The sequence below is a fragment of the Momordica charantia genome, assembly GCF_013281855.1.
Source record: "Momordica charantia cultivar OHB3-1 chromosome 7 unlocalized genomic scaffold, Mcharantia_2.0 BLBB01000007.1, whole genome shotgun sequence".
In the NCBI taxonomy this organism is placed as follows: Eukaryota; Viridiplantae; Streptophyta; class Magnoliopsida; order Cucurbitales; family Cucurbitaceae; genus Momordica; species Momordica charantia.
The window spans coordinates 7,622,946-7,642,356 of NW_028275165.1; the positions used below are offsets into that span (position 1 = coordinate 7,622,946).

General features: G+C 33.3%; 1 protein-coding gene and 1 pseudogene across 2 annotated transcripts; one reads left to right on the plus strand and one right to left on the minus strand.

The window, feature by feature from the left end:
* The first annotated feature begins 3,896 nt into the window (after nt 1-3,896).
* LOC148210246 (uncharacterized) lies at nt 3,897-4,647 on the plus strand. Its single transcript, XM_088126725.1, has 2 exons — nt 3,897-4,200; nt 4,333-4,647. The coding sequence occupies exons 1-2, from the start codon at nt 3,972-3,974 to the stop codon at nt 4,362-4,364; spliced, it is 261 nt and encodes an 86-aa protein (XP_087982851.1). The 5' UTR covers nt 3,897-3,971; the 3' UTR covers nt 4,365-4,647.
* An 8,327-nt stretch (nt 4,648-12,974) lies between these two features.
* On the minus strand, nt 12,975-16,751 carry LOC148210247 (uncharacterized; annotated as a pseudogene). The gene is made up of 4 exons (XR_015792123.1): nt 16,588-16,751; nt 13,556-14,001; nt 13,218-13,374; nt 12,975-13,110 (listed from the first exon to the last, which is right to left on the minus strand). The product of XR_015792123.1 is annotated as an uncharacterized LOC148210247 (transcript).
* Between the last annotated feature and the right edge of the window lie 2,660 nt (nt 16,752-19,411).

Genomic DNA, 19,411 nt, shown 5'->3' on the forward strand with positions numbered 1-19,411 from the left:
CTGCATCCCTCAAACAGCGATGGCTTTGCCTCGAGCAGATCTATGGCAACCTCAGCGATACACAAATGGAACGGGCAGATCCACACTAGCGAGATCTGGCGTGTCCCATCTGCGGCGTTCTGCAGATCCGAGGACGTTGGCATATGTCAATAGATTCAGTCGGCAGTGCCATGGTCGCCCGATCTTGGCATCAGAGCTAATTTCCGAAAAGTATCGAACATGGAGGGGCTTGAAGATCTGGATATGATCTACACAAACCATGAACACATCGACCAAATCGACGAGGACTAATAACTCTCCAAAAGAGAGTTATTCTAGGGTTTATTTGGGTGATTTTATGCAAAGAATTGTCGAAGTGTGTCCATTTTACCTCTTAAATATCATAGATAATATTAGAAAGTGGAATCCAAGCTAAAAGTCTCAAGTCTTGAATTCTTTGGCTAACTATTGTGCTAAATGCTCTTATTTCTGGCTTAATTGCATAGGTTTGAAAGTAGAACACAAAGCATGAAGAGAGTGCTAGGCCCAGAGAAGAGTGAATGAAACATCATTAAGTCAGAGCAGACGAAAGCTGGAACGGTGCGACGTGGGAGCATGGAATTACTGTGCAGTAACAGCCAGACACGGGAATTTACCATGTCCATACAAACTTCAGTTGGATGCCCTAAAAACAGGACCCGATGTAAAAGAGACATGTTACCCTAGCCGCCAAAGACAATTCGCAATGGAGACACACTTTTGAGAGCTGAAATGACAAGGAAGAGGAATCTCTCCATTTTCGGGAGAGAAAACTAACGATAGAGGGAGATATTCGACTGTTGCATCGAGCTGTCATCTTCTTTCTCGGGTTTTCTGTTATTTCCTTAAGATGGGTTGTCTAATTCCTTTACCCATTGTATTTTATTCTTTCTCCATGAATTAAACCCCATTTTGGGGGAGATTTACATGCTGTAGCTGATAAGCAACCAAACCTCTAACTGATTTCGTTCATTTCTAAATAGAGCTGTTTTTATTTCTTAAATCTTACCTGACATTGTTGGTCGCTTTGTCTTGTCTACTAGCTTCTGTATTGACCCGGAAGGCTTACGGATCACCGACTTGCTTTATTTGTGATTAGTACATTTCTATAGTAATTTGTGGATGCTCAAGAATGGGATCCCCTAATCATGCCTAGAACTAGTTTTTATTGCTTTGAAACTTAGCAACGGGAGTTGTGGGTATCCATGTTTGGGTGTCTCGGGAGGGAACCAAGTCGAGTTGGGCACTAATGAATGTTTGTAAGTTAGAGGGTAGGTTAAGAAGTCTGTGAAAGCATGTTGAATCTCCCCCAATTTTCCATATCTGTTAACTCTCCATTTCCGTGTTCTGTGTTATTCTCTCTTCTTGTTATCAGCTCTGCGAAGTATGTCTGCTACTGATATCTTTTACTGCTTTGTTTATTATATTTCGTTTAGTTACGACACAAACACATATATTTCTTTGCTTTTACATTTTGGTATTTGCAAACATTGTTTAGATTATTATCCAACGTCCCTATGGATTCGACCTAGCTTCGTACTACAATCGAGAATTTCGTGTATACTTGCACGTGTTGTCAACACGGTTGTGTGGATGCAACAAAGACTCAATCCACGAACACCCGAACTGAACAGATCTACGAAGAACAGATCCTTGGCGATGATGTATGAACAAATCTGAACAGGCTTTCTAACGAACAGCGAAGAACCGATCTGTGACTCGGCACACTCTCCACAACCAGATCTGAACAAATCTGCACATAAAAAAATTAAATAATAATAATAATATTGCTAAGAACCATATCTGTTACTTTGGCATTGGATTTTCTTATCTGAAACTTTGAGGGACAAATCCAACTGTTGGCGACTCTCCAAATTCGAAGCAACTGTGGCTGTGACTCCTGACCCACAAGGACAACATTTGATTTCAGCATCCTCTATGTCAGTACATAAGCAAATCTGGAGTTTTTGGATAAAATTGCTAAGATTTATTTTCATCTAATTGCCCAAAAAAATTTCTTTCTAATTGTTGTAACACTTAGGATTAAAAGAAAAAGATCGATGTGTCATGGACGAAGTCACTGCAATTGCACGACCATGGTGCTACATCGTATGCTCACCAATTGCTCTCCAAAGTTAACACAACTTCAAACTCAAGGTACACTCGTCGAAGCCGAATGGAATCGAAAACATGCTCAGAAAAGTTTTGTTAATCTATTGTAAAAGAAAAACACGACTCTATTTATGTCGAAACAACATGCTATTTTTGGTAGTTTAAAAAAATAACATATTCTAAATTTATCAAATTTAAATTTAAAAATATCTAGAAGACTAAATCTACAATTTATTCCTATAGAATCAGTAGTCATAAGCATCGCAACCCACCCATTGTGCCATAAGCATCGCTGCCTGCCGCCGTAGAAGATGACGTGGGCGTTAATCCATCGGCCGCCCTTTTCTTCGTCCGCACAAGCACAGCAGCGCCAGAAAAGCCGCTAAAAAGAGTTCCATTTGCTTGCCGAATTAAAAAGTTATAGATTTTTGTTTTTCAAATTTAAAAGTTAGATTTTTTAGATGGATAATTGATTCTTCAAATTAAATTTTTTAGATGTTTTAAGATTAAATTGAAGAGAGGATGATGTTTAAGATTAGAGATGGGCGGAGGGAATTGTAGAGAAATTTAGTTTTTAAAAAAATATGATATTTTATATAAGTTTACGAGGCAAGTAGTAAAAAGGGATCAAAAATTAGAATGAGAGAGGTTACACATAAGAATTTTTAATTTTTAAAAAGGGGTCAAAGGTCCCGATGAAATTAAGAAAATGGTAAAAAATATCAATTTCCCAAATTGTGTCATCCAAAATTGAAGTTCTATAACTCTTCCACGATTATAAAATTGAATTTTTGCAATATTCTTCAATCATTTTAGATATATTTTATTTTCTCTTTCATTTTCTTTACTCTATAAGTCTATATGATAATCTCGAAAGCAACTTTAAAAGGTTGAGAATGGGATATGTGAGCTAATTAGTCCATATTTTGAATTCTAGATTTGGGATGTTATAATTTGATTTTGAAGCCATCAGGAATGACAAGACCTTTCTGGCCCAAATGTTTTAATTTTGATCTTAGAAAATTGATTTTCGACCATATTTACTCCTCTCTCTAGTTGTCATACTAATTTTCTTTTGGCCTATATTATTCCCTTATTTTCATTTATGTCCAAATTTTATACATTTTACCAAAAATTCTCTATGGCTAAAACCCTTCTTTATTTATTTCTTGAATAAATAAAATTACACTATTATAACACATGTTTATCAAATTATAAACTATGTTTACTTAATTAAATAACTCACTTAATAATTAATTTAATGGACTTAAATATATAAAATCAAACCAATGAATTAAAATTTTCAGAATTAATTAGGAAAAATTAGAGTAAATCAGCATATCCTTCATTGAAATTAAAGATAGTAGACATGAAATTGAAAACATACAAAAGGGTACAAAAAAGTGAAAATGAAAAGATGGATATAATTTAGACTAATAAATTAAATTTATAAATTCAGATGAATTATTTGATGAAATAAAAAAAATAAAATATGAAATCCGAAATTTATTCATATAATTTGTAATAATTATTAAGTTTTTCCGTTTTCGCCAAACTCCATAACAAGTGTTTGCAAAAAAAAAAAAAAAAAAAAAAAAAAAAAAAAAAGACTCCACAATAAGTGTAATGTTGGTTTACAAATGGTTGGCCTAGAATTGTTGTGTAGTTAGAAAATATAAATGGTCAAATTTTGGAAGAGAGAGAAAGAACAGAAATCTATTCGTAGGTAATTCCGTTTAGCAGAAGCCTATAAAAGGGATTGTGATCTGTTAGAAACATTCATCCACAGGGCGCAAAATCAAAGCAGAGCAACAAGAAGAAGAAGAAAAAAAAAAAGAAAAATGGCCGCCAAGAAGATGAATGCAGTGTTTCTGATGTTCATTGTGGTGGCCGCGACGATCGTGCAGCTTTCAAACGCCGTTGACAAGGCCGAGGCCGAGGAGGAGAAGTTCACCGAGAAGTTCAAGTCATGCTACGAAACTTGCGAGAAGGAGTGCATCGACCAGGGCAATGGCGTTACCTTCTGCGAAGTTAAGTGCGACGAGGATTGCGATGAAAAGGAAGTTGCTGGTACATACTCTCTTCTATTTTCTCTTCTTTTGAAAAAAAAAATAAATTTTAACCTAAACTTTGGCTTAGATTTTAAATTGAAATTTGATATTTTGTAATATTTATTTGAATTTGTCGTGTTTGTTTCGGCAGATAAGTTGCACATTGACCCAGCAAATAATTGAGTGATCAGATAATCAAAAAGAAAGAACAGCTCTCGAAAATGATCAAGTTGATACAGCGGGATCAAGTAGTTTACTTATACCAAAATAAAGTTTGTAAAGATGGAGGATGTTTCCCTCTTTAATTTTTATAATATGATCTGAATATTTCAAGTATATAAAAAGTTGGTCTACCATTTGGTAACGTTGATATGTGAATCAAATCAACCATTTTTACTGTTGTAATTTTTTTTATAAAAAAAGAAACAAAATTAAATTAAATTTTCTCCATATATTGTCGATTTAACTCTATCGTCAATTTGCATTTCTTCTATTATTTTTCTCAACTGAACAAGAAAAGATTTTCATGCCCAATTTGTGATTTTGTCCAAAACAAAAGGAGCAATATTTCACACTTAATATTGCACTTGTCACCACAAAATACCTAAAAAATTGCCTTCCTTAGAAGTTTTCTTCCATAAATTAATTCAAGAATTATTAGTTTTAAAGTATATTATATTTAGTTGCCTAAGAATAACGTGAGTCTCAAAATCTCTAAATCTTTCCGTTATAATAAACTATATATATTTGAGATGTTACAATTTTCTACTTCAATAAAGTTGCATAGTGGTACTTGTCTAGCATTTGTGTATAGGCAATCCTTAACTTTCTTTCTTTGTTACACTTGTATTTTTCTGAATAATTAATGGCTTTTTTTGTCGATCTTTTATTGATGTTATTCAAATTAAATAAATAAATAAATTGCAAGTGTAATGCATCATTAATCTTTTTTGTTGTCAATCCGAACATAATTAATAGGATAAGACACCATGCAATAATAAAAATGTTTACATAGTTTTGTCTAAGATTTTTATTTCAGTTTTGAATTCTATATATATATCTATCAAAAGATATACAATAACAATAGTATCTCCTTCTATACTTCACAAGCAGGTCTCCATTTACTAGCTTCACGGCATTATCCTCACGAGCAAGTCCCACTTGTTGCATGATTTGTATCTCATTTGCTCGATACCTTTAGTCTCGTCTCCCTTGTTTTCTTATTCTGCCTCCACGTGTGCGCGTGTATATATATATATAGATAGATACATACACATACATATATGTATTCAAGTAAGTTTATATTTGAACTCGAAAATATAGTGGCTAGAAAATGATTAGAGCCAGTGAGCGATAATGTAACAATTAAAAAAAAGAAACAATAATAAAAGTTAGAATATTTTGATTTTAATAATAATAATCAAATAGAAAAAAGGTAAAAGGGTCCAACTCAAATTAGTTTTTTTTATCAAAGATCATTTGTCCACTTTTAAAAATCAATGAAAGCATTCGAATTATGGGGTGGAGTTTCCAATTTCATTTCAAAAGTAAGGTTCTAAATGTGTAGATCGTTTTTAATTTCATTTTTTTCTTAATATAACATGTAGGAGTGGGGAATCGAACTCACAAACCTCTTTATCAAAAATATATGAAATGTGGTTGTTTTCTTTCATTTTTCAAAAATCAACAAACCACCTACCAAGTTTAGCTATTAAAATTTATTGATATCTTTCACTCTCTTAAAATTTCCAGCTTGAAACTGAGGAAAAAAATTAGTAACGAAAGAATTCAAAGATGCATGTGGATGGGTAAGTCAAATCTTTTAGTTTCTATCTTTTTTTTAATAAATGATTGCATTACAGATTTGATTTTATTTGTAAAAAGCGTATTAAACAAGAAAGAAGTAATAGGTTAAAAGACAATACATAAAAAAAAAAAAAAGGAAGTATGTATCTCAGATCGAAAAGATCGTGGGTTCAAACCAAGATTTTAAATATCAACGTCGATTTCTTAATTTCATAGAAATATCGATAAAATGTCATAATGATAAATATTTCTCTAAAATTTAGGGAAATTAAAAAATAGTACAAAATATTTAAATTAATAAATAAATATTTTTCAATTTCTAAATAAGTTAAAATTTATTAATATTAATATTACGTATCTATTAGTGACATTTTGTTGATATTTTTTATAGTTTGTCGATATTTTTTTGGTAAATGATGGAAATGTCGATTTAACTCATGTCAATGTCGAACCTATGAATATATAGAAATGTCGACGTATCGATGGATATTATTAATAACATAGCTCGAAACCCAGCTCATATGTTGTTGAGATAATGTCTTCGGAAGGCTGTTTTAGAAACTTATTTATACAATTGTCTAAAATTTTCTAATTTTATACTTTTAGATTTCTGCATATAAGATTTTATTTTAATTCTGATTTTATCCTTATTTATTGCTTTTACATTTATTATAGTTAAGATTTTATTTTAATTCTGATTTTATCCTTATTTATTGCTTTTACATTTATTATAGTTATTTGTTTTTTTTAAATACAAAAGATTTAATTCCATAAATTATTATCATAATTCTTTAAATATTGTGGCTCCATACAAGTTTTGAACACAAATCCCTTAATTCACTCATTCAAAACCTTAATTTGCTTCTTATTGATTTTCTTGATTTACCAATATTATTAATTACAAAAATATCCAAATCATTCTCTCCTCTTTTGTAATGGCCCAACATCTTCTCACCGGTGAACTTCGTATCCTCAATTCTATTATTGCTTGGCTGACTCACTCTCCAACTACAACCCTTGGATATATACAGATATAAACTAAATTCCATATAAACTTCCTAAAATTACTGTTAGCAACACACTCTCCAACTACAACCCTCGAATATATCCGGATATAAACTAAATTCCATATAAATTTCCTAAAATCACGGTTAGTAACTCACTCTCCAACTACAACCCTCGGATATATCCTTATTTTTTAGGCTTCTAAAATAAAATCACTGTTAGCAACTCGCTCTCCAACTACAACTCTCGGCTATATCCGGATATAAACTAAATTCCATATATACAATAGTTCACATGAAATCAGAAATAAAAAACAATCATTGGAGACTCCTTGGGCATGAAAGGAACATTGAAAGGGTTTAAAAGTACAAAAAAAAAGGAAAAAAAGAAAGTTCTCAACATTGTACAAATCTGAAAGAGAAAACTATTAAGATAAATTTGAATGCAAACATTTCGATCGGGATAAATAGAGACGAACTGCTTCCAGCAATTGAGGAGGATCGGAGACGAAGGAACGGCGACCGGAGCCGAAGGAGCGGACGGAAACGGCGAGTTTTTGAATAACAATAACGGAGATGGCGGCGGGATAAGAAGGAGGCACCTAGACGGCGGTGGAGGCAAAGAAATGCAGAGACGGTCGGTCGGAGACGGAAAATAGAGACGATCGGCCGGAGACGGAAACCAAAGGAAGCAGAGACTGTCAGCCGGAGGCGGAAACCAAAGGTAGCAGAAGAGTCGGAGGAAGAGGTTTCAAATTTTTCAAAAATGGATTTGGTATATTTTTTTGTGTGGTTTTGGTTTTTTTTTTTTAATTTTGGAAAGTACAATTAAGCAAAATTTAAAGGATTTAAATTGTAACCTCCAATTTACCAATATGTGATTTTAAAAATTATTTAATATTATAAAAAGATATACTAGTAATTTGTGTGATAGGTATCATCCTAATTAGTGTTGTTTCATGACAAAAGTGTAAACCAAAAATACATAAAAAAGAAAAAAGAAAAAAAAACCAATAAAGAAACTAATAAATAGTCATTGACGATGAATCATCATCAAAGAAAGAATCACCAGTAAGTACATTCAGTTGTAGACTCATTAATTTATTGAATATAAATTAGTATCATATGCAGGATGAAAAAGAAAACGAGTACTGGAAATGATTGGAAATTCTGTAAATAATAGAAGTTCAAGGAACATGCTAGAAAAATAGAGTTAAATTTTATAAATTTTGGGTATTATGTTTAATGGAGTAAATTAGATTCATTATTGAATTTATTTTGGGGGATCTATATCAACCCCCGTAGGATTTTAAATTGTTGATGGTGGATTTTGGAGAGGTCCATGTGCTTTTCGGGTGAGGGCTTGTTCATTGAGGACCAAATGAGTCTGCAACCAGAAAAACTCGACGTCAATACGGTGTCCTACCTAATGCACTCCAACGATAAAGTCAAGAATCGGAGTAAAAGAAATAGGAGTAGACACTAAGGTTTAGTGATAGATTTTTCACTTACTTGATGGCTGACAAGGAAGGACGGTGGTTTGAGGTGCAGTAGCACGTCGGGCTATACAAGACTCTAACGCAGGGTGATGAACGTCCTTGACAATCGGTGGGTGGGGTCTTTGCCTGTGGGTTTGTTCCCTTGCAGTTGCAGGTTTAAAGTCACAGCCCTCGACGTCTCACTCGTACAGTCCTTGAGGTGACCCGCCTGTACGCATACACAATGTACATTTCTAACCGTCTGTGGTCCCGCACCTCGTTGTCGCCCCCCGTGTTTGACGCTTTTCTTGCTCAAATTTCTCCCTCAATAGTTAGCCCTCTTTTAGAGCCAGATTATCTCGTTTGGGATGGCTAGGTCCAAAATCGTTGACGCAGGTTAGAGCGTGATTGGGCTGTAATACGAGGCGCTTGGTGGGGGGATCTTTCCCAAATCCATTATGGGGCCACCAGTCAATTAGAGGCATTATCATGAACATTCGCTCGTATAGCTACATTAATAAGAGGACACGTGTTCGTCGCCATTTTGTAGGCGGTTGCGTCCCTCGTGCGCCGAGTGAAGTAGTGGACGGTGACGGTTGCGATTCTAAGTATCCATTGGGATTCAAGATGCCTCTTTGAAGGGTTTAAATGTTAGAAAACAAAAACTTTATATAAGATCTATGCATGGGAGTAGGCTAAAGAACTATAAGTTATTTCGAATTACCTGAATCCATGAGTAGAGATTCCAAATTCCTGTAGCAATATCAGCGTGGTTTGGGTCTTCCTCAACTATGCAGCCTTAGACCAAAGATGGGCAATACTCCCTATTGGATGGGGAATAGGAGACTAAAGAAGCATAGTATATTGGGGACCATAACCCTGTATTTATAAGTTGATTCTAGGATTTCCCATAATCCCCTAGGATCAACGGGCTGGTATCTGCCCAACGGGCCACACCACATATAGGAAGTTTATGGGCCCTAATTAGACCACTTATTTTTCCCATGAAAAGTAGTACATTTAATTTATCATAAATTGTTACCCATTTAATGGAATCAATTAAATTAATTCCAACAATCTCCCACTTGGGTAACAGAATTCTACGACAAATCATATAAGTTTCAACTTTTAGTGCACAACCAAATACTATTTAAAAAAAACTTCCTTTAATTACAATCTGGTCCATCTTGTATACCAATGTGGGACCAAGGCGGTTTTTGTCACATATATAAGCTCAACTCAACCTTCAATGATCACCACACCAAATATACTTGATGACATAGATCAAGTGTGGAAGAGCAGCATGTGAATTACATTCATAGTGATCTGTTCATGTCTATTCTCAACTGGTCCTTATCGTACTTTATAGAGATCAACGCAATAAACACACATATATATATAAATACATATTCATTATGAGTTCAAATAAACCATCATCTTTATTCTGCAGAAAAGTATAGAACAACATAGCTGTAATTAAAATTACTCCCACTCAACCAAGGCATTATCTACTGAAATGACACCCATACGGGCTACATGATCATGAAAGACTTTAGGTACTAAGCCTTTAGTAAGATGAACTGCTAGCATGTTATGTGTTCCTATGTGTTCTATAGCTATCAAATTATTTTGAACTCTCTCCTTAACAACAAGATACTTTATGTCAATATGTTTTGACTTTGTCGAGCTCCTGTTGTGATTGGAATATAACACTGCTGAATTATTGTCACAGTAAATTTTTAATGGTCTTTCAATACTGTCAATTATCTTAAGTGCTGTGACAAAATTCCTAATTCATATTCCATGATTCGATGCTTCATAGCACGCCACAAACTCTGCTGCCATTGTTGAAGGAGCTACAAGTGATTGCTTGACACTTTTCCATGAAATGGCTCCTCCTGCCATCATGTAGATATACCCAGATGTGGACCGCTTGCTATCTTGGCATCCAGCAAAATCAGAGTCAGAGAAGCCAAAGATCTCTATATTATCTTATCTCCGATATGTGAGCATGTGATCTTTCGTTCTTTGCAAATATCTCATAACTCTCTTAACTGCTTTCCAGTGTTGCATCTAGATTGCTCATATATTTGCCTAGCATTCCCACTATAAAAGCTATATCAGGCCGGGTGCAAACTTGAGCGTACATAAGACTCCCTACGGCTGATGTGTACGGAATCTTTTGCATCTCACTCCTTTCATGATCACTTTTAGGGCTTTGATTCAAACTGAATTTGTCTCCTTTAGCTATGGGTGTATCTCCTAGCTGACATCCATTCATGTCATACCTACTCAATACTTTATCAATGTAACTCTTTTGTGATAAACCTAAGATACCTTGAGAACGATCTCGCAGTATCTATATACCCAAAACAAAAGAGGCATTGCCAAGATCTTTCATCTCAAAATTTTTTGTCAGAAAGTTCTTGGTTTCTTGTAGCAGGTTTAAATCGCTGCAAGCCAATAAGATGTCATCTACATATAATTCTAGGAAGATATATTTACTCCCACTGTTCTTGCGGTACACACATTCATCAACTACATTAGCTTCAAAACCAAAAGAAGTAATGACATTATGAAATTTGTGGTACCATTCACGGGAAGCTTGCTTGAGTCCATAGATGGATTGTTTTAGTCTACAAACCATTAACTCTGGATTTCTTGATTCAAAGTTCTCTGTTGCTCCATGTAAATGGTTTCAACAATGTCTCCATTGAGAAAAGCTGTCTTAACATCCATCTGATATAACTCTAAGTCAAAATGTGCTACCAGTGCCATAATAATTCTAAAAGAGTCCTTCGAGGAAACTGGAGAGAAAGTCTCTTTATAATCTATACCTTCCTTTTGAGTGAAACCTTTTGCAACATGACGTGCTTTATATCTTTCAATGTTGCCTTTTAAATCCCTTTCGGTTTTAAATATCCATTTACAACCAATAGGTTTCTTTCCTGCAGGCAACTCAACTAGATCCCAAACGCCATTATCACTCATAGATTTCATCTCATCTTGCATAGCCTCAATCCACTTATCTACCTTAGAACTTTTCATTGCCTGTTGAAAATTGATAGGATCATTTTCTGTAAGGCCAATGCTATCCTCATGTTCTTGAAGAAATACAATATAATCATCTGGTATTGCACTTCTCCTTTCTCTAGTGGATCTTCTTATTGACACTCCTTGAGTATGTTGAGGTTGATCTATAGGGAAGGATGATGTGTCCTCAGTGTTATCTTGAGAGGTAATGACATCGAGCGTTGGAACTTTATCTTGAGTGTCATTATCTAAAACTACTTTACTGACAATGGTAGGTAAAGTAACCACATCATTCATGATAGTAGCATTTTCTTCTTCAAAGACAACATCTTTACTTTTATTTCTCCCCTCAAACTCAATATTCTCAAGAAATCGAGCATTTCCCGTCTCGAAAAAAATTCTTGAAGTGGGATTATAGAACTTAAAGCCCCAAGAGCGCTCAGCATACCCAAAAAAGTAGCAACTTATGGTTCTTGAGTCCAGTTTCTTTTCATTTGGCTTATAAGGCCTTGCTTCTGCTGGACATCCCCAAATATGTAAATGCCTTAGGCTGGGTCTTTTTCCTGTCCACAGCTCATATGGGGTTTTGTTTACTACTTTGCTAGGCACTCTGTTAAGTATATATACTGCAGTTTTTAATGCTTCTCCCCAAAGAGACTCTGGCAAAGAAGAATAAGCAATCATACTTCTTACCATATCTTTAAGAGTCCTATTTCGCCTCTCAGCAACTCCATTCATGCTAGGTTTCCCAGGCATCGTGTACTGAGGAACTATGCCACATTGTTCAAGGAAAAGCGCAAAGGGTCATCGACGTTGTTCACCTGATCCATCATATCGACCATAATATTCTCCTCCACGGTCAGATTTGAGAGTTTTAATATTCCTATTAAGTTGAAGTTCAACTTCTACTTTAAAAGATTTGAACATGTCCAGAGCTTGAGATTTCTCATGAATTAAATATAGGTAGCAGTATCTTGAATAATCATCGATGAACGTGATAAAATACTGTTGCCCATTCCATGAAGTCGTATGGAATGGTCCGCATATGTCAGTATGTATCAGTTCTAGGACTTCTTTAGCTCTTTCAGCACCTATATTCCTCTTGTTTGTTTCTTTTCCTTTGATACAATTAACACAAACCTGAAGATCTGTTAGATCAAGTGAATCAAGAATTCCTTCATCCACGAGTCTCTTAATTCTAGTGTTAGAGATATGTCCTAATCGTTTGTGCCATAATGTACCAGAATTTTCATTTAATTTTCGCTTTGCACCGCGTGATGAAATATGCAAGGTTTCATTATCAAAAGGAACATTATCAAGCATATATAAATTATCAATCAATTAACCAGTACCAATAATATTTGAATTATGCAAAAGACTTAGTTTGTTATTTACAAATGAACAAGAATAACCAAATTTGTCCAATGAAGAAACAGAAATTAAATTCCGTCTAAATGACGGAACAACAAAAGTCTCAAACAAATCCAAATGAAAACCAGTTCCTAAAGATAATCTAAATGTTCCTATTGCTTCTACTTTTGCCCTATTGTCGTCAGCCACGTAGATGAAAGCCTCAACATCACTTGGCGGTCGGCTCCAAATGCAACCCTGCATAGATACACTTATGTGAGTAGTAGCACCTGAATCTACCCACCACATATGCATAGGTACAGAAGCTAGATTAATCTCAGAACAAACAAAGGAGAGAAACATACCCTTCTTCAATAGCCATGCAGCATATTTGGCACATTGTTTTTTCATGTGCCCAGTCTTCGTACAGAAGAAACAAGTAGGTCCTGAATCATGTTTCTTTTCCTTTTTCTGCTTAGAAGATTCCGCAGCATTATTCACTCTCTTTCTCTTTACACTCAGCTAGGGGGAACTAACTGTCTAAGATAGTGGCCGTCCAAAAGAGGGAATAAAGAGATAGGAATAGGAAAGGTCCGGAGATGATTTCCTATATGTACTCTCCGATTCTCATTTCCTTCATCATCTTTTTGCACTTTCTTTGTGGTACCTTTTCGTTGTCCTTCATTTTGAGTCATCATTCCGCTTTGAGGTAGAAGCCATGAACACTTTTTGTCTTCTCTCGCTGCATCCTCTCTTCCTCTTGAACACAGTGAGAGATTAGCTCATTCAGGGACCATTTATCCTTCTGAGTGTTGTAACTCACCCTGAAGTGGCTATACTCTGCTGGAAGAGAGTTCAAAACTAAATGCACTAAAAAGTCTTCAGAAACTTCCAACTTCAGTGCCTTAAGTTTTGTTGCAACATTTGACATTTGCATTATGTGATCCCTTATGTTTCCTTTACCAACGTATCTTGAAGAAGTGAGTTTTGCCATAAGGGTACTCGCCTCTGCCTTATCGTTTTTGGTAAAGTACTACTTCATTTCCTTTAGAAAGCTTTTGGCATCGTTGCCTCAACAATAGAGCCTCTAAATGTTTCTGGAATTGAACGCTTCATGATCATTAGACACATGCGATTAGACCTATCCCACTTCTAAATTACAACCTTATTAGGATTTTCCTCAGTTGAAGTAGGACGGTTGACACGACCCGTCCCAGAACACCTACTAGTTCAAGAACGGACCGCGCCGACCATGGACCCCACTAGGTGCAGAGTCTATAGTCGAAAATCTTCTAGACTTTTACACTAACTTTTAGAATCACTTCTATTCTTAAATTTCTTCTAGATACACTATTCATGATGTAACTACAGATGATATGCAATTTTTTAACGACTCTGTGTGGCAGAAGCTGGTCCATTCTCTCTTTAAAACTCAAATACAACCTGAGGGGAAAACAAAAGGTAAAGAGTGAGCTAAAAAGCTCAGTGAGTGATAAATTAATACAAAAAAATAATATTGTAAAACTTCTTTCATAAACAACTGAAGTTTCGAAGTTCTGCAAAACAAACCTTATAAAACCGTTCTAATAAATATTCTCATTAAATCTCATAAAACTTGAGAAACTAAAACTCATAAAGACTTTTTCATAATAAACGTGTAACAGCACGCATTCTCTAAATAAATTTGTAAATCGTTCTCCTGAAACATTAAACAGAACTAGGAAAACACTTTCTAATATCATATAAAACATTTTCTTTCAACCAATAAATAGGTTCAGAAAACTCAACACCACACATGTATCCACATTCTATTCTGGTCTACTAGCGTAGAGTAATCTCAATACGCACAGCAGAATAATTTTATTTCTGGTCTACTGACATAGAGTAATCTCAATATACACAGCAGAATAATTATCTTAACACGTGGAGTAAAATGGTCCCAAAGACCTTCTATTTCTGGGTATACTATAGAAACACATTCACATAGCATACGGGTAATCACCTGGATACAACATTATGGTGGTTTGAAAACTTATTCCTCCATAAAATTCTTAATCTCATAGACTGTTCTAAAATTCTTCTTTCTAAAAATTTTTCTTTCTTTCTCAAATCATTTCTAAAATATTTCTTTCTAACTTTCTCAAATCTTTCTTTCTAAGATCATTTCACAAAATTCTATTTCTCAAACGATTATGAAATCTCTCGATCTTAATAACACTTCATAATAGTTTCTCAAAATCTTTCTGAAATCTTTCTTTCTAAAAACTTCGTACAATCCACTGAAAATATAAAACATTTCTAATTCTTATCATAAACAGTTATTCTAAAAATATTTCCAAATCACTCTTTCTAACAACATTTCGATAAACTTCAAACATATTCCTAAACCACAAATCATTTCTCCAAATTCTAAAACATTTCTAAAATCTCAAACAACCAGAGTCATTTTCTAAATTCTCAGAAACATTTATAAATTTTCCAAACATTTTTAAATTCTCGGAAAAAATAATTTCTCAACAGAAATGCTAAAACACACATAATATATGTACTTTCTTGAAATTCTGTCATGATATACTTCTAAAAACATTTCAAAAATTAACCACTCACAAATTCCAATAATACTATCTAAAACATTTAGTAAAGTAACCACTCACAAATTCCAATAATAATATCCAAAACATTTAATAAAGTAACCACTCACAAGTCAATAATAATATCCAAAAACGTTTAATAAAACAACCACTCACAAATTCTTTAAGGGAGTTGTAAGCTGTACTAATTTCCGCATGACCTGAAATATTGATTTAATACCAAATTATTTCACTTAATTCCAATTTCAACATAACTTAATTAAAACTTTAATCACAATAACTTCAAAATAACTCAATTACCTCAAATTCTTCATTCTCTCTCTTCATTTAAAACTCACTACTTTTTCTTCTTACAAGTGGGTCCCACCAAACCCATTAAATTTCTCTTTCTTCACACTATTTCACGCAAATAGCCCAATTTTTCCAACATTTTCTTCTTTTTTTTTTCCTTTTTTTTTTATTTAATTTAAAAACCACTCTCTCTCCTCTACTATTCATCGTCTTGTTCCTTAACCCAAAACCACCATATCATGGCTTCTTCCCCTCCATTTCTTTTTTTTTTTTAGCTTCTTCTGCAAACTATACCAATCCAGATCTGTGACCAAAACGCATAAATTGAAGCTAACTCATCGATACGCATATTCATGTAAACCAGAAATCCAAGTTCAACACCTATTTCAAGAGATTTCTTCGGCAAAACAACAACCCATAAACTATTTCTCTTCAACCCCTATTTCTTCTCAAACCTTCAAATAAAAACAACTTTAATTACCACTTCTAAGGTTGGTTCTTCAATTCCGCTCACAATCACCATCAATTTCTTCCTCTTCCTTATGTTTCGGTTGAAATTGCCAAGATCCCCTTTTCTTCCTCCTTTTTCCTTTTCATTCTCTTTCTTTTCCTTTATTTTCTTTCTTTTCCTTTCCTCTTCTTTTTTTTTTTTTATCTAATTTTCCTTACCACCAGGTGTCCTCTTACACCACATACACTTGCACCCCATTTTTTTTCAATTTCCCAATTTCTTTTTAAACACGTAAAAATTCATTTTCTTTTTCTTTTTTTATCCAACGACCAAAATGCCCTTATTCCAATTTTTCTTATTATTTATTTTTTTTAACTCCAAACGGTCCTTACAACGGTCCACCCTTAATGCAAGGTCTAAATCCATACACCCAAGTACTATCTGGATGTCTTCTTTCCAGTCCTTAAAATTAGCCCCATTCAGTCTAGGAATGTTGTTGACTTGAGTGGACATATTATCAGAATTAGTAACCTTGACTGTATAAAGAACACAAGCTCAATATAGTAAGTAATGTCACACAGATATATATAAATATTCATGATATTCTAAATAAACTTTATGAGGACAAGTGAGATACCTAATGCAACATTTACATTCAGTCTTTGGACAAAAAAATGTTAATTTGCTAGTGATACTCTCAGGACAATAATAAAACATTAATAACTCATTCCTTTTAGATGATAGCCTTCCTTTGGGCCGACTAACAACTTCAAGGACACAACCTTATGTTATCCATATTTATTATTGCATGTGTATTTGTTGTCTGCCCAAATTGCAACCTTCCTTTAGGCCGATCACAATCCGCATAAGCAAGAAATACACTACATCTAAGAACTTGTTCCAATTTATAAAATAGAGACTACTTTGGTAGCATATTTCACGCATCAAAACATTTAACGAAATTAAACAAATTGTGCTACCAATAAATTAAATATAAATTATTCACCGTAATAGTCAACCTTTAATTAGCACAATAAAAAAAAGTAATAAAAAAAATTGTCCTCCATACTTTTATGCCCAAAATTTTTTTACATATTATAAATATAAAGAATATTTATAAAAATAAATTAAGAGAAAGAAAAGGAAAAGGTGGGAAAAAATTAAAATTAAAATAAAAAAAATCTAAATATTTGTGCTAGGGTCACCTTAGCACAACAGCCTCACCGCGGCACTCCTCCGCAATCTTTTTTTTTTTTCTTTTTTCTTTCCTTCACTCTTTCTTTCTCCCTTCCTAATTGAATCAAGCCATTGTAAAAAAAAATTTCTTTCTTTATTAAATTGAATTTTCACGACCATCTTTGATTTTTTTTTTATTAAACAGTAACTGAATTGATTATAATTCGATTGATTTGAAAAATATTGGGGAGAATAAATTCAGACGACTTTCAAATTAAATTATTCAAAATTGTCCAATAACTAATCAATCCAAATAGTTCTAATAATTCATGCTGTTTAATAATAAATTTGACTATAGGGAAAACCAACAAATTTATTCATAAACAACAATAAAATATTTAGCAAACAACCATGCAAATCAGGCTCTGATACCACTTGTTAGAAAACAAAAACTTTATATAAGATCTATGCATGGGAGTAGGCTAAAGAACTATAAGTTATTTCGAATTACCTGAATCCATGAGTAGAGATTCCAAATTCCTGTAGCAATATCAGCGTCTTCCTCAACTATGCAGCTTAGACCAAAGATGGGCAATCTCTCTATTGGATGGGGAATAGGAGACTAAATAAGCATAGTATATTGGGGACCATAACCCTGTATTTATAAGTTGATTCTAGGGTTTCCCATAATCCCTAGGATCAACGGGCTGGTATCTGCCCAACGGACCACACCACATATAGGAAGTTTATGGGCCCTAATTAGACCACTTATTTTTCCCATGAATAGTATTTAATTTATCATAAATTGTTACCCATTTAATGGAATCAATTAAATTAATTCCAACATTAAAATCCTGCCTCAGGGGTGTCACAACATCATTGCGATGCGGAGCAGCCGACATAATCCCCTAAAGGGTCTCTTCTTTCGAGATAAGAGTTTGGAGTCACCACCAATAATCTACGAGGTGTGATTGGTCACATATTTAAAAAAAACAAGGTTCCGAAAAACATATTTTTTTAGTTTGGGAGTCGACTGAGCCTAAAGAAGGTGTTAGCACCCTACGACACCCGTTCGAAAATGTTATCACATTTTGTCAAAAAAATTATCCTATTATTTTATTTGGTCAAAAAAATATTTTTGTGTTTTGATTGAAATATCTCATGTTATATTAATTCACGATATAAATTAATTGGTATGAGTGGCACAAAAGTCATTAGAAAAATTTTATCACCTCGAGAATATTGGAATGTTTCAATTTCTGTCATTGAAGTTTTCGAAATAATTATTTAGTAAAAACAATGATAAAAAAATAATAAAATCAATTTTATTTTAAGACACCCAAGGATTCAAACTAAAGTTATGAACCCAAGTCCCTTACCAATATGCCAACACCTAGAACTTAAGCTCCTTTTTTTAAAGGTAAACTTTTTATTTTCAAACTTTGTTAAAATAAAATAATAATAATAAATGAAATCTTTTATTTAAAAAGAAAAAAAATAAAATTTTTTATTTATTTGAAGTTTGAAATTCATTTAAAAAAATCTCCAATTTATATAATCAAACTCATTTAAAAAATATCTAGTTCATTTTTCAAAACTTATTTAACAAACCTTTCATTTTAAAAACAAACATTTACTTACCCTTGTAATTTGAGATTTATTAATTTTAAAATAAAATTTTTCTTTTGAATCTTTTATTTACTTAAAAAAAAACTTTACTAACTTCCGTTTAAAGAAAATTTTTCTTTTTAAACTTAGTTTTTAACTAAATCAAATAGAATCAAATAAAAAAATTGAAACAAAATCTTTTATTCAATTTTAAACAACACTTACTTAAAAAAAAAAAGACAAAATTTTACATTAGAGATTGCAAATGGGCTCCAAATGATTGGAGACCAAAGTTTTCCTAAAAAAAAATCATAAAACAAAATCTTCTTTAAAAAAAAACTTTATCCTTCAAAAAAAAAATATATTTTTAAAACAAATTTTAAATGTCAAACTTACGTTAAAATTTGTTTTTTAAAAAACTTTGTTCTTAGATTTTAAACGT

Coding starts and splice junctions, on each gene's coding strand:
- LOC148210246 (XM_088126725.1), top strand. CDS start 3,972: ATGGCCGCCAAGAAGATGAATGCAGTGTTTCTGATGTTCATTGTGGTG. Junction 4,201..4,332: donor CGATGAAAAGGAAGTTGCTG/GTACATACTCTC, acceptor TTGTTTCGGCAG/ATAAGTTGCACATTGACCCA.